Source organism: Protopterus annectens, chromosome 6.part0 (assembly GCF_019279795.1).
Source record: "Protopterus annectens isolate FY-2018-M chromosome 6.part0, PAN1.0, whole genome shotgun sequence".
NCBI classification, from domain to species: Eukaryota; Metazoa; Chordata; order Ceratodontiformes; family Protopteridae; genus Protopterus; species Protopterus annectens.
In genome coordinates this window covers 38308935-38325328 of record NC_056737.1, presented here as the reverse complement: position 1 = coordinate 38325328, position 16394 = coordinate 38308935, and the positions used below count along the sequence as shown (strand labels likewise).

The window sequence follows — 16394 nt, the reverse complement described above, 5'->3', positions numbered from 1 at the left end:
ACCTGAGCAGAGTTATTTGCCACTGTAAACACTGTAGCACTGTTGAGGACATCTACACACAGCAGTGCAGAGGCACAGGCAGCTGTTGCTGAGTACACTTGCACAGAGTAACCCTACACATTCAAGTTAAAAGAGTTCTGCGCCTGCACAGACATACTACATACTGTTCCATTTCAGTTATTTGTCTGCTGTTCAGACAGCAGAGCATGGGCCCTTTATTCACTCTGACCTAATAACATCAAACAAAATATGTGAGCACAATCAGAGATCAACAAAAACAAACTACACACTGTGCATAAGGCAGAAAAAAAGCAGGTAAATTCATCAATGAGTGTCAGCAAATAAATTATATACACGACAGAACAGACCAACAAACAGTACCACTATGAAATCACAACAGATTACAGGTACTAGAAAAGTAATGTATAAGACACTATACAGAGATCAGTGCAGCCAGACGAATGAGGATGCAACACAAAATAAGCAGGAGGGATTATAGTTAAGACCACCATTCAAACTGAAGTAAGGGTGAAGTGATGTGCTGGAGGACTTCCACAACTAATGCAGGGATTAGAAGTGTTAGCAGTACATGTGCAACAATCAATAGTAATAAGATGATGTTTCTGAAGTGTCAGTGGGTGTTAAGTTAATTCAAAGGCCACACTACATCTACGTAACAGAGCTAAATATGTCTAACTCCCCTATACAAGATGATAGTGTGGAAGATTACAAATATTATGGTGAAATGTTATTCCACGAGGACAGTGAAAAAGCCTTGCAGCCAGAAGCGAGGCAGAAGGTAGAAACAATAAGAGTACTTGTGCTTTGGGTGTTACAGTGGTGGGGTCTGGAAGAAAGGTAGAGAACAAGGGCAGACTTTTGCAAATGTCAACAATTTAGCTCAACACTTTTGTAGATTACCAGGTCTGGAACAAAAGTACACCGCTGAGTGATAAGTATCTGACCTCAGCAAAGATTTTAATGGTGCATCTACATGACGCAGGGACCAGGAGGTGCAGGCCTTAACCTAGCAAGAGACAGAAGAACAGCCCTGTTGGTATCTGTGTCAGCACTGGGAGACCATATTCCAAATTAGGTAGACTGGCCATTTCAGTAGTGCACAGCAGGTTTCTCAAGATACATTTACAGGTTTGATATCAGGCCCTTTCGTTAGGGCACAACAGGCTTCTCAAGAGACACTTACACATTTGGTATCAGTTTTTTTAACACTGCTGAGATTCTAAATGTGCACAATGTAATCATTAAATGATACACATGCACTACGTGTCATGCCCAGTTATCTAAAGGTCTAAACAACATCTAAAGTGGTACCTGTAAGGGATACTTATACTCTGACTTGGGTCAGCCAAGGATGTTCTGTACAATGCCACAGATAACATGGCTTTTCTTTTCTTTTTCAACTGAAACCATCGGGCTTACTTGACAAGAAGGGATGGTACAAAGATGAACTGACCAAGTGATTCAGATTTTTTAACTGGCAATGTCCATCTGAGAATTTCTATTTTTAGTGGAGCTTTGCAGAGATAATATGAAATAAAAAAGTAGATACTAAAATAAGATAAAAATATATACAAACACAATATAGGATTATGAGTACACAGCAATGACAGATGTAAAAATAAATATATATACCTTAAAATGATCAGTGGTATAATCAATTTATCATATTTATACTGATGAATCATCAACATATAAATTATTAAAATCAAGAACAGAATAGAGTCATTTCAAGTAAATGAATTAAAGAATTAAAGCGGAAGGATAAGTGGGGAATGAGAAATAACAGATGATCATCATCAGCCCCCTTTTCCTATCTTCTACATACGGCCGGGGTATTGTGTTAATTGTCATCAGCTCTCTCAATTCAATTTGACACATGTCCAACTGTCTTCTCTCACAAAATCCATCCACCTCTTTGTTGGATGCCATCATTTCTTCTTATCTTCTTACTGTGTCTCAAATCTTCTTCACCAGATTGTCATATGCTTTTCTGCACATGTGCATGGACCTCCATAATCTGTTCTCTTTGATCTTTTATGTGACTAGAGTTACTCGGGATTCTGCTCTTATGTCCTCATTTTTTTCATTTGTACCACAGTGTGCACCCTACCACCAGTCTCAGGCAATTAAATTCCATTACCTCTAGCTTCCTCAACTGCTCTGCCTTTACTGCCCAGGTTTCTGTACCATACAGTAGCACTGGTTGCACCACTGTTTAGTACAACTTACTTTTTCAGATTCTTTGACATTTTCTGCCATACACTACAGATGACACTATGCCAGTTGTTTGCAGCCCCTCTTATTCTAGCTTTGACCTCTTCATTCAGACTTCCTTTCTCCTCAACCACTCCTCCCAGACAGTGAAGATGTTAACTTGTTCCACTGTCTTCCCTTCTTTCTCAGTTCTCGGTTCCTTCTGATTTTCCCCAGTTTGCTGCCATTACCACAGTCATACCTGTAAACCAGCCACTTGGGGATGCACAAGTCAGTGTATTTCTTCATGCCAGTCACAAGCCCGGATAAATGGGGAGGGTTACATTAGGAAGAGCATCAAGTGTAAAATTTCTGCCAGATCAATATGCAGACATCAATACAGACTTCCATACCAGATCGGTTGAGGCCTGGGTTAACAAGGACCGCCTCCAGTACTGTTAGCTAACATAGTGATGGTGGAAATTGGGGTACTGTTGGTAGAAGGAGAAGATGAGGATGAAGGCATGCCCGGAGGCAGGAGGAGAGGAGGAAAGTTAGGAGTGTGGAAGTGAGGGTAGGAACTTTGAATGTTGGAAGTAAGACTGGTAAATGGAGAAAGGTAGCTGATATGATGGAGAGAAGAAAGGCTGACACTCTGTGTGCAAGAGACCAGATGGAAGGGGAGTAAGGCCAGGTGTATTGGAGGTGGATTCAAATTGCTCTACCATGGTGTGGATGGGAGGAGAAATAGGGCAAGGGTTATCCTGAAGGAATAGTATGTCAAGAGTGTTTTGGAGGTGAAAAGAGTGCTGGATAGAGTGATGTTTATGAAGCTGGAAACTGATGGTGTGATGATGACTGTTGTTAGTGCATATGCTTTGCAGGATGGGTGTGCGATGGATGAGACAGAAAAATTCTGTAACAAACTGGATGAAGTGTTGGAGAGTGTATCCAAGGGTGAGGGAGTGGTGACTGGAGTGGATTTCAATGAGAATGTTGGTGAAGGGAACAAAGGGGATAAGGAGTTAATGGGTAGGTATGGTGTTAAGGAGAGAAATGCAGAAGCTCAGATGGTAGTGGATTTTGCAAAAAGGATAGATGTGGCTGTGGTGAATAAGTATTTTAAGGAGGAGGAGGCGCATAGGGTGACATACAAGAGTGGATGAAGATGCATACAGGTGGATTACAGCCTAAGCAGGATGGCCAGTCTGAACGAGATTGGAGATTGCAAAGTGGTGACAAGAGGAAGTGGTCATCTGTATGATAACACTGATGATTAAGAAAAAGAGGAGGAGAGTGAGGGCAGTGCCAAGGATCAAATGGTGGAAGTTGAAAAAGAATAACTGTAAGGTGGAGTTCAGGGAAGAGTTAAGACAGGCAATGGGTGTCATGAAGAGTTATCAGATAGCTGGGCAGCCACAGCAGAGGTGGTACAGGAGACAGCTAGAAAGGTGCTTGGTTTGACATCTGGACAGAGGAAGGAGGACAAGGAGACCTGGTGGTGGAATTAGGAAAGTACAGGAGAGTATACAGAGGAAGAGGGTGGTGAAGAAGTGGGATTGCCAGAGAGATGAAGAAAGTAGATGAGGCACATGGTGAACAGAGAGGTGGCAAAGGCTAAGGATAAGGTGTATAGTGAGTTGTACGAAAGGATGGACACTAAGGAGGTAGAAAATGTCATGTATCGATTGGCTAGACAGAGGGACAGAGTTGGAAAAGATGTGCAGCAGGTCAGGAAGATGATGAGGGAAATGTACTCACAAGCAAGGAGAGTATGTTGAGTAGATGGAAAGAGTACTTTGAGAGGCTTACGAATGAAGAGAATAAGACAGAGAGAAAGTTGGATGATGTGAAGACCGTGAATCAGGAAGTGCAATAGATTAGGAAGGAGGAAGTAAGGACAGCTATGAACAGGATGAAGAATGGAAAGGCTGTTACTCCAGATGCATGGAGGTATTTAGGAGAGATGGCAGTAGGTTTTTTAACCAGATTGTTTAACGAAATCTTGGAAAGAGAGAGAGGGGATACCTGAGGAGTGGAGAAGAAGTGTACCAATTTTTAAGAATAAGGGTGATGTGCAGAGCTGTAGTAACTACATAGGGATAAAACTGATCAGCCACAGCATGAAGTCATGAGAAAGAGTAGTGGAAGCTAGGTTAAGAAGGGAGGTTATGGTTAGTGAGCAGCAGTATGCTTTCATGCTAAGAAAGAGAACAGTAAGTTATGTACTCACCATAACGTTAGATGTAAGTAGTCCATCTCACCTCACATTCTTGTGGTGAATCTCGTTTGCCACTTATAGAGCTGGGACGTGGTCTCGACTTGGCTGTGGCTAAGTACTGCTAAATAAACTCTTTCTTGTGAAAATTTATGTCTAATTGTTCTTATACAAATAGAGTTGTTTATAGTGTTGTTGCTGCATTATTTTTTGTAGGCTGCGAGTGTTTTTGTGTGTGGTATCCCTTTATTCCTTCGGGCTAGGCCCATTTGAGTTAGAGGACCTAGTCCTCCTTGTGGTGTTTGTCTGGCTGTCTTAGGTGCGTTTTACTTAATTTAAGTTGAGAAACGTTTTATTTAGAGGTTCTCCCCTGTGCTTGTTTGTTGGTTATACTTGTTCTTCCGTTTCTGTGTTAGCGGTTTCCTGCCTTTTGTCAGTAGCGGCTGCTACAATTGTTGGCTTGGCATGTCTAAGGAACAAAAAGAGCATAAGCCCTCTGACTTTAAAAAGTGTACAAAGTGTGCCTATAAAATGTCCATCACAAACGGACATTCGGTCTGTGTTTACTGTCTTGGAGCCATCCACCTTCAGGAGTTGTGCAGTTTCTGCCACGCCTTTAGTCCTCGGGTGCTCCAAGAGAGGAAAAACAAATTGATCCTAAAGGGACTGCTAAAACCGTCGTTTGAGGAGGATTTAGGTTAGGCTCCCAGCTCCCAGTCGAAGTTTAAATCCTCCAAATCGAAGAAAAGGTCTCCGGCTCCATATAATACTTCGGAGCCACCTTGTAAAATTACCATTGTCGAGTCTGCTTCCTCGGCTCCACCGGCATCGGGGCCGCAGGAGGTAGCTGTGTCGACTGAGTCTGCATCCGCTCCGATATTTTTTGAACCTATTCGGAGCCAGTCGCCAAGTCTGAGGCAGGGTTCTCCAGATAGGAGGTCCAGGTCTCCATTCATCTCCTCCAAATCCTCCAGGCTTTCCGAATTGAATGAAGATAGGGTGGTGCAGAGGCTCCTACAGTCACCGGTGTTGGCCAAACTTTTCTCGGCTCCGACCCAGTCGGCTCCGGAGCCAGCTTTGTTAGTTGTTCCTGCTATTCCTCCTCCGAGCGCATCCTTGTCATCGGAGCCGGTAAGCTCCATTCCAAGGGACGTTCCTGCGTCGGCTCCGATCCCCCAGCGGGGTTCATCAGTGCCCTCATCGGCTCCGACCCTGTCGGTCCCTTCCACAGGGTTTGAAACCCGGGTTTCCTCAGTCAGGCCCGAAGGGGATGCCTCGGAACACCTTTCGGTTCCAAGCCTCCCTCTCAGTGCCTCGGCTGCAGAGACACCTGTCACGGTCATGGCCTTGGAAGGGGGTCGGTCCTTAGATTCAGGAGGTCCCACCTTCGAGGCTATGCGGAGCACGCTGGCTAGGTCAGCTACTTCTCTCGGATTGGGTCTTCCATCCCCCACAACACCGGCGAGAGCTTCTGACACCCACCTATCCTTGGATAGCAGAGCGCCAGGGCCTAAGGATACCCCCATGAGTGGTCCCCTTCTTTCTGAGGAGCCCTCAGAGCCTGTGCCTGAGGAACCCCCCAGAAAGAAATTGTGCAAGAGGAAGCATGTAGACTCCCAGGACGAGTCCCTCACTTCCGATACTGACTTTGAGGAATCGGAGGGTCCCCTAAGTCTTCCTCTGAGGATGTTTCATTCTCCGATATCCTGGAGATCTTGAAACAAAGAGGAGACTGGCCCTCCAAAACCCCCTCCGAGGAGGAGTCAGTATTCCTTAAGGCCTTTGGCACTCAGCCCTCCGCCTCCTGAGTGTCTCCACCCTTCGACGAGCTCCTGGACCTTATCTGTTGGATGGTGTGGGAGACTCCTGACTCCGTGGAGCCTGTTCCTCGACGCCCCAACAAATTTTTGTCTGCTCCCCAAGGGAAAGAATTTTTAACAAAGGGAGTCCCGGTAGATGCTATGGTGGTGGCGGCTGCCACACAGAAGGAAGTTGCAGAGTCTTCCTCTTCGGTCCATCCTCCTAACAAGGAGTCCAGGACTATGGATCGGTACGGGAAGCGTACCCTGTCTTCAGCGACCTTTACCTTGCGGTCGCTGAATTATTTGTCTCATTTCACGCGGCTCCAGAGAGATCTCCTTAAGGAGTTAGGAGATACTCTAACGGGTAACGTGCCTGAGGCGGTGGCTCAGACTGTCAATGCTCAGCTCTCTACCCTCAACTCCATCGCTAACTCGGCCATGCGACTGATTTCGTACGTGGCCGAGGGAGCTAGTAGGGCGGCTAGCTCAGGGGTGGCCCTCAGGAGGCAAGCCTGGCTACACCTGTGTCACTTTGCGGAGGCCTTTAAGTCTTCCTTCATTGATGCCCCCTTTGATGGTTCCTCCTTGTTCGGGACCAAAGTGAAAGACACCCTCACCAGGTGCGAGCAAGAGGGAAAGACCTCGTCTGCCATAGGAGTCCGTTTTTCCCTCCCGTCGAAACCTTATCCCAAGGCTCAGTGAGGAGGAAAGATGTGGTTCAAGAAATCACAAAGGCCTTTTCCTGCCACACAGGGCGAGACCCCCTCCCGAGGCAGGAGAGGGGGGTCATATTCAGGGAGACGTTGCCCCAGAGGCAGAGGGGGCCCCCCGCAATTCTGGGGACCGCAATTCCTTTCATGGTTCCCCATACTTTCATTCCTGAGGGTGTGCCTGACTGTGCTTCTCCGGAGCCAGTCGGGGGTCGAATTTCCTGGTATCCGGAAGCCTGGGTCAACATTACCCAGGACCGATGGGTATTAGGGATAATCACTGGAGGTTACACCATCCCATTCTATTCCGCACCCCCTCCCGTCAAACGGATCCCAGACGTTCCACCCAGTCAAAGGGATCAAGCAGCATCAGAGGTTTCTCAGCTGCTAGAAAAAGGAGTCATCCAACCTGTCCCCCCAGACCAGATCGGATTAGGGACTTACTCAAGATTCTTTTTGGTGCCGAAAAGAACGGGGGACCTGAGACCCATTTTGGCTCAATCATTACATACGCAAGTCCAAATTCCAGATGGTCACGCTACAATCGATTCTCCCATTGTTGGGAAAAGAAGTATGGAAGTGCTCCATCGACCTGAAGGATGCTTACTACCACATCAAAATGGACAGAGCATCCAGATGTCATCTACGCTTCCGGCTGGGAGCCAGGCATTTCCAGTTTCGAGCCCTGCCCTTTGGTCTCACCACAGCCCCCAGGGTGTTCACCAAGTGCATGGCAGTGGTGATGGCTCACTTGAGACGTCAAGGATTCCAGGTGTTTCCTTACCTGGACTGGCTCCTATCCGCACCCACCAAGCATCTACTTATTCAAAACAAAGATACTACCATCGATCTTTGTCACCGGTTAGGCATTACAATAAACTGGAAAAAAATCTGCCTTGCTACCCTCACAGCGTCTCATTTATAGGAGCAGAGTTGGACCTATTCGGTTGAGAGCATTCCTACCTATGGAGAAGATCACAGGGTTGCAACGACAGGTTTGTACGATGATGCCTCTGACACATGTGAGGGCAAGACTAGTTCTTCAGTTACTGGGGACAATGGCGTCCACTATCATGATGGTCCTGTTAGCGAGGTTACATATGAGGATCCTACAATGGCTCCTATTCGCCCAATAATCCTTCCAAAGACTACCTCTATCCCATCTTATCTTAATCACAGGCAAATGAAAGCAGGACCTCAGTTGGTGGCTATGCACCAACAACTTAGTCGTAGAGAAACCCTTTGTTCCACCCAACCCGGTAGCCATAGTGACCATGGACGCCTCCCGGATAGGGGGAGGGGATTATCTCGGCAGGATGGTCCAAGGCACGTGGCAGGAGCACAAGATAGACTTGCACATAAATGTCCTGGAGATGAGGGCAGTGCTCCTAGCATTGCAGGCACTTCAGGATGTCCTCCCTCTAGGGACTATTGCGATACACTCAGACATGTCAGTAGTGTGGTATCTCAACAAGCAAGGAGGAACCAGATCGTACCCCCTATGCAGAGAGGCCATGAGTGTGTGGAATTGGGCGATAGCTTCCCAACGGGCCTTGGTGGCAACGCACATCCTGGGGAAAACCAATGTGATTGCAGACAGGCTAAGCAGAGCGATCCTCATGCCTTACGAGTGGTCCCTGAATCGCCGGGTGGTGAACAGCATATTCAGCAAATGGGGTCAGCCTTTCTGCGATCTGTTTGCCAGTCCCCTCAATGCGAAATGCAGCAGCTACTTCTTGCTGATCCCCCCACCGGGGGAATCTTCAAGGGACGCTCTTGCACACAATTGGCCCTCGGGTCTGCTGAATGCTTTCCCTCAGTTTCCACTTATCTCGAGGGTGATTCAGAAAGCGCTGTTCTTGGGAAGCAGATTGATTCTGATCGCGCCACACTGGCCTTGAACAAGTATGGTTCCCCTTCCTTCAACCTTACATGGTGGATGCTCCTTGGACTCTGGACCCTCATCCAGACTTGCTGACAAATATGTCAGGACAGCTCCACTCCTCCCTGGAGACCCTCTGGCTGACCGCCTGGCTACTCCACTTCCATCCGTAGTCAGGTGTCACGATTTTTCTCCAGACGTGGTCCATATTCTTTCGTCCTCTCATAAACCGTCCACTAGGAAGATCTACTCTAGCAAGTGGAAAATGTTTTCGATATGGGCCCATTCCAAAGGTGTTGACCCCTACACAGCCCCCATTGATTGTGTTTTGGAATTTCTGTCTCACTTACTCTACCAAGGGTCTGCCTCAGCCACCATCAAAGTTCAGCTGGCAGCTATTTCAAATTTTTATGTGGCTTATGAACCTAGCTTAATGGCACACAGGGTGTGCAAAGCATTCCTAACAGGCACTCTTCTCCTTCGTCCCCCTGTATCTCAACCTGTTATGCCCTGGGACCTCAAATTTGTTCTGCAGGTTCTCATCCTCCCACCCTTCGAGCCTGCGGCTTCCTGCGATTTAAAATTTCTTACATGGAAATCTGCCTTTTTGATAGCTATCACATCGGCTAGACGAGTCTCAGAACTCCAGGCCCTATCAATCAAGCCCCCATATTTGATATTCCATAAAGACAGAGTCTCTCTCAGACCAAATCCGTCCTTTCTTCCCAAAGTAGCTTCCTTATCTAATATTAATCAGTCCATTGAACTGCCGGTCTTCTTCCCCAACTTCTCCAATAAGGCAGAGTACCAGTTTCATCTGTTGGATGTTCATAAGCTACTACGCTTTTATCTACACAGGACTAAAGATTGGCGGAAGTCAGACCAGCTCTTCGTTTCATTTTCAGAGAATCGCTTGGGGTCTGCGGTATCCAAGGTCACCATCTCTATGTGGATAGCTGGTTGCGTCTCCTTTATTTATCAGGCAGGGGGAAAAAGCCTGCCCTTCCCAGTCAGAGCACACTCTACCAGAGCAGTTTCCACTTCCGCAGCCTTTCAGGCTAGGTTATTGATGGATGATATTTGTGTGGCTTGGGCTTCTCCTCACACGTTTGTTTTCCATTACAAATTGGATGTGGTGTCCAGGGGCAGATCATCTTTTGGCTCCACAATGTTCAGGAGTATTTTCCATTGAGTCACCCAGGATGTAGGTGCTAGGGACGCTGTCCCACAGGTGAAGAATGTAGGCAAGAATGGACTACATAACATCAGTAAGTTATGTACTCTCCATAACGTTAGATGTATGTAGTCCATCTCGCCTCACATTCTTCATTACCCCCCCACACACCGTCCCCCACGTCTGGAGGATTTGGAGGATCACCTTGTATTTCTGATATTACAGAGACCCTTTGGATAATTTGTTGGACCTCTTTGTTATGGGTGTGTGTGTGAGTTTGGGCGATGGATACTATATTTCTGTTGGCAGCAAACTAGATCTGGGAATGTGGGGCAATGTATTGTAGGATACCATCTTAGTCCAGCCAAAGATTTTCGAGCTAGTAAATAGGCCGAGTCGGAGCCAACATTCGGCTCCGAACCCACAGGTGAAGAATGTAGGCGAGATAGGACTACATAACATCTACAGTTGCAATGTTTGCTCTGAGGTTGTTGGAGAAGTATAGAAAAGGTCAGAAGGAGTTGCATTGTGTCTTTGTGGACTTAGAAAAAGTATATGACAGGATACCTAGAGAGGAGTTGTGGTATTGTATGTGGAAGTCGGGATAGGCAGAGAATATGTAAGAGTGGTACAGAATATGTAAGAGGGCAGTGTGGCAGTGGTGAGGTCTGCAGTAGGAGTGATGGAGTCATTCAAGGTGGAGGTGGGATTACATCAAGGATCAGCTCTGAGCCCTTTTTTATTTGTAATGGTGATGGACAGGTTTTCAGATAAGATCAGACAGGTGCCCCCATGGACTATGATGTTGGCGGTTGACATTGTGATTTGTAGTGAGAGTAGAGAACAGGTTCAGGAGACCATGGAGAGGTGGAGATATGCTCTACAGGGAAGAGGAATGAAGGTCAGAAGGACTAAGACAGAATATGTGTGTCTAAACGAGACAGAAGATGCAGGGAGTCGAGTTGGCGAAGGTGGATGAGTTTAAATACTTGGGATCAACAGTTCAGAGTAACAGTGAGTGTGGAACAGAGGTGAAAAGGAGAGTGCAGGCAGGGTGGAATGGGTGGAGAAGAGTGTCAGGAGTGATTAGTGACAGATGGGTACCAGTAAGAGTAAAAGGGAATGTCTACAAGATGGTAGTGAGACCAGCTATGTTATACGATTTGGAGACAGTGGCACTGATGAAAACACGGGAGTCAGAGCTGGAGGTGGCAGAGTTAAAGATGCTAAGTTTTGTACTGGGTGTGATGAGGATGGACAGGATTAGAAACAAGTATATTAGAGGGTCAATTCAGGTTGGACGAATTGGAGACAAAGCCAGAAAAGCAAGACTGCACTGGTTTGGACATGCGCTGAGGAGGGATGCGGGGTATATTGGGAAAATGATGCTAAGGATGGAGTTGCCAGGTAAGAGGAAAAGAGGAAGGCCTAAGATAAGGTTTCTGGATGTGGTGAGAGAGGACATGTAGGTGGCTGGTGTGACAAAGCAAGACGCAGAGGACAGGAAGAAATGGAAATGGATCCGCTGTGGTGACCCCTAATGGGAGCAGCCGAAAGAAAATAAGAAGGCCATAGTCTCATCTGTACTTAGTTTCATCCTATGTGCCTTCAGTTTTGCATTCCATTCCTCTATGTATTGCTGAAGTTCTTGCTCAGAGTCTGCCTGTAATGACACATCATTTTCATACAGCAGCTTTGGTGATCTGTTCCCCTCCAACCTGTTTGCTAATGTAATTCATCACCTGTATGAATAACAGTGGGCTCAGAGCTGAACCCTTATGCACACCCATTCCCATGGAGAACTCTTTTGAGAGACCGAACACTGCTGGCACTTGAGTCATGGGATCTTTATACATAGCCTGCACTAATTCTACCAGTGCTTCTAGGACTTAGAACCACTGCAGGACTGCCCAAATCAGCTTTCTTGGGACCTTGTCATATTATTTTGCCAAGTCTAGGAATATCCAATTGGAATCTCTCATCTCTAGCTTTTTCTCAACTTTCTGTCTCACTGCAAACATTAAGTCAGATGTGCTGCATCCTGATCTGAATCTAAACTGCTCATCCCCCACCTTAGTTTCCACTACTCTGCATATCTGTTTAACAATCACCCTCTCCAGACCTTTCATGCAATGTGACAGAAGTTTAATACCTCTGTACTGACCAGGTGTCTCCTTTGTTCTTGCAGAATGGCACAAGTATACTTATTCTCCAGTCATCTGGGATACACCTTTCTCTTCACACTGCTAGGAGTACCCTCAGGAGCCATTTCTCCCCTATCTCACCCAGCATCTTTATCATATCTGCTGTGACCTCATTTGACCCTGCTGCTTTCCCCAACTTCATTTTCCTTAGTGTTGTTTCTAGTTCTTCAAGGATGGGCTCCTCTTCTCTGTCTGGGGCAGTACAGCTTTTGTGGCTTTTTCTTCATACAGAACCTGCTGGATGCACTCTTTCAGTCTGCCTTTGATGTCCTGTAGACTGGTAAGCATGTTCTTGCTAGATCTCTTATGAAGGGTGCCTATCTTCATCATCTTTCAGTCTTTGCCTTGCAAACTGATATAACCTACTGAGTCACTTTCCATAAGTTGGTAGAGTGCCTCTGAAGCTCTGCCCTTGGAAACTGCAGCTCCTTTTTTGCCTCTGTTAATCAACCAGTATTTCTTCCAAGCCTGGTATGTCTTTTCTTTCTCCCACTCTACCTATTCCGTCTTCTTCTTGGGTTGCTACAGCCCTGAGCAACTTTGAACTGCTGTACTTTCTCTCCAGTCAACTTCTAGATCTTCAGCCTGGTCTCTGTTGACCTTAGAGCCTTCTCTGACTAGTGTTTGCAGCTGATTGTGACAACCAGCAGTTTATGTTGTGGGCCAACCATTTCAATGAGGATGACTTTGCAATTACTGACTCTTCCCCAGTGCCATTTCCTTACTAGGAGGAAGTCTACCAGAGTTGCATGCTGGCCATTCTTTATGTGATCTTGTGAGTCTCTCTCTCTCTCTTTCTGAACCATGTGTTGGCTACTATCAAACAATTTCCCCAGACAAAAGTCTAGAATGGTCTCTCCTTCTTAACTCCTGTTGCCCCACCCATGTGGACCCAGGCAATCCTCATATTTTGTTCTGAATGTCCCAATACGTGCATTCAAGTCACCTATTATCAACATCAAGTCATGTTATCCTGCTTTGTTTGCTATGTCCTGAAACTGCTGTTTGAATGTACTCTTCTCTTCACTATCACAACCCTGCTGTGAAGCATAGGCTGAGATTACGAACATTGTCTTATCATTAGGCTGGAGTCTGATTGCCATGAGTCTGCCACTAATTCTAATGACATCCCTCGCTGCCTTCTGAATCCTCTCTCACACAATTCCCACACCATTTCTAGCCTGTCTTCTTTCTCCTGAGTAGTAGACTCTATATCCCAAACCAAGTGGCTTTGCTTCACTGCCTTTCCATCTTTAAATAGAAATATTAGTTATAGAAATAAAAGTTGTGGAGGGGAAAATAACTAAAGAAGCAATAATAAGATGGTAAAGGAAATGTTCTGCATTATACAGTTCAGTAAACATTTGAAGAATAGTAGTCAAGTGAACTGTGACCAAATCAATTAAAAGCTTAGTTTGTACTACAGTTACAAATCATCTTGCAAAACAGAATTAAGAAGCAGTTCAAAACTGTAGAAAAGAGGACATATATGCATACAGGAGCTGAATGATACTTCAGAAAATTGGGCAGTTTATACTATAGGGTCCTATATCATGTGCTGACGTATGTCACCACTGTCAGAAGTTCCAACAGGACTAGCGGGTTTACAGCATGAGCCAAACCCTATGGTGGAACCAAATGTCACTCCAGCCATGGTCAGCCCTTTAACTAGAATCAACTGTTCCCTTCTATGGAATATACCTTAATGCCTCAGAAAGGCCAAGGTAAGCAGCAATCAGTGGCAGCCCATTCTATAAGTCAACCTTGCAGTATAAAAAGGAGATGGCATGTATGACAGTACAATAAATAAATGGTGCTTATATTTATAAAGCAACAAGAGTATGAGGTGCAAGTATAATAAATGCAAGCATTACAAAAATACCTTCACTGTCCCATGATATCTTACCAATGCATTTTCCCTTGTGTACTACACGATCTACTGCTCCATCAGTGAAATGCAAGATCTCAACTGGTCTGGGTCCATCATCATATCTGCACATGGAAGACTGACGTTCTCTTCTGAAAAATAAAGTCAAAATATATTCCCTTCATCAAGGTACTAAATGACTATTTTTTTACCACTTTTATGACCTAACATTATTATGCCTGAAACACTTGATCTGCATAAATATAAACCACTTTTTTCCAGTAACAAAGCATAAACAACAAATTTGCATGTTACTTAGAATTATAAATGCAAGTAATACTACTTAACATATTTACAATTAAGGTAGGCATTTTACCACCTGTCACTTGTTAAAATTATGTCTTTGCAAGAAAAGATGCGACTACAGCATGAGTTACAAGGACCAGACATTGTCATGGATGCCAGGGCATTTAATCTCCTTAAACAGTTATTCTTTTAGTTTGTTTCTAAATAACTGAAATGTTTCTTGCTGTGTCACTCATGCAGGTACACAATTTCAAAGATATGGCCCTAGCCTACAGACTGCTGTTTCAGTTGCGGAGAATTTAAAATGAAGCCTTACTAGGGTAGTTGCTATCTTGGCTGTCTCAAAGTTTGCATTTAGGCTCCTTGATTTGTAATGATGCCTCTAACGTCTTCTGTGCCAGTCTGGACTACAATCTTTCAAGTAGTTAACTGTTGTCGTTTGAATGACACAATCAAGTCACTTTGTATTTAAAAATGTGCTGTATGTGATTAATCTGTATAATGAAGTCTCAATACTGCAAAAAGGAAAAAAAGAAAATATCCATTTGGTAATAACATGATTTGTTCTTCAGTTTATTTATTTTCTGCAGCTAATAGTTGTTTTTTTGGAGAATTATAAACTATTATTAATTTTACATTCAGCAACCTGTTTTTCCAGAAAGTAAAACCATGATAAGGAAAATGGTAGGTGTAACAGGTAAGAAGTTACTAAGAAAAATTATGATGTACGAAGACATCAATCAATGGAAGAAATTTGCCTGGAGATAAAGTTCAGCAGAGAATGTAAACACAAACTTAACTTAAAAAGACATTAAGTAACATTAGTGGAAATGGAAGCAGTACTAACAGCAAAATAAAACACTGTATTGGAGGATAGTATAAGCTATGATTTTTCTAAAAGACTGACTGTCTGGCTAGTATACCAAAGCCTTTGGATTTTATAGCCATTGTATGTCATGCGTATGCTCACCACCTAAGGCACAGATATAGGTGACATATGAACGTGCATACCTCAGAACTGAACAGTCCCAGGAGGAATATATGCATCCAGAAGGAGAAAATGGAAGAGAGTATAACAGAAGGGGGAGGAGGGAGGAAGCATATAATGCAACATTGAAGAGGAGGACATCTACTGTTATGGTAAGATTTTACACAACCGTACTATGGCCTTCCATATATCACTGTTGCAGGATTCTTCACAAAAGGGAGAGCACAAAAGCACAAGAGGAGACTTAGGAGGAAGAGGAAGGCCCAGAAGAGCCCTAAATAAAGCCATGCAGGATAGCTCTAGAAAAGCCAGCTCTGGCTCTGGAAACAACATCCAATTTGTAATGCTTAATGAAAGTATGGACAAAAGTCTAGGTAGCAGCCTCAAGGAAGGAACTGGTATCTAATCCTCTGAAAAAAAGCACCAAGGAAAATAAACCCTAGTAGAATGAGAGCCTTTACAGAGGCAGAACGGCTCTTCCCATGAAAGGAGTAATAAAAAGAAATGGCCTTAGAGATCCATGAAATGGTTTGCTTAGAAACAGCCAAGCCTAGAGATCAGAGATGAAAGGGAAACAAGTTTTGTACTCACCATAATGTTCCATCTGTGCTGTCCATTTTCATTTATCTTTGACCTATGGGTTCGGTTCCGACATCGGAACCAACTCGGCTATGACTACAGCTTGCGCTGACCAAAAACTCTCAAGCTTCACCTTTACCATAATGCCCGTCTCCCAATTACCTCAGATCGAGTTTGCTAATTAGATACAGATTGACAGACAAAGAAGCTTCAACAAAAGCCACATCTGCTATGACTCAAAGGTTGCCATAAGAAAAGTTAGCAAAAAGTTTTCAAAGGCCAGGGGATGGAGGGAGGGGAGTCAAGGATAAATGAAAATGGACAACACAGAGGGAACATTATGGTGAGTACATAACTTCTTTATCTGATGTCAATTTTCATCTCATCTTTGACATATGGGACAAAGTCCTCAGTTACTTTAGACCTTGGGAGGACTCACAGTAGGCTATT

General features: G+C 44.7%; 1 protein-coding gene across 3 annotated transcripts in view; it reads right to left on the bottom strand.

The window, feature by feature from the left end:
• EIF2AK4 (eukaryotic translation initiation factor 2 alpha kinase 4) overlaps positions 1-16394 on the bottom strand; it is a 3701979-nt gene that overhangs the window by 2894438 nt on the left and 791147 nt on the right. For all 3 annotated transcript variants that reach the window (XM_044073832.1, XM_044073831.1, XM_044073833.1), the window contains one exon: positions 14111-14223. In XM_044073832.1, coding sequence (XP_043929767.1) covers positions 14111-14223 — 113 coding nt within the window. The remainder of the gene's footprint in view (positions 1-14110; positions 14224-16394) is intronic.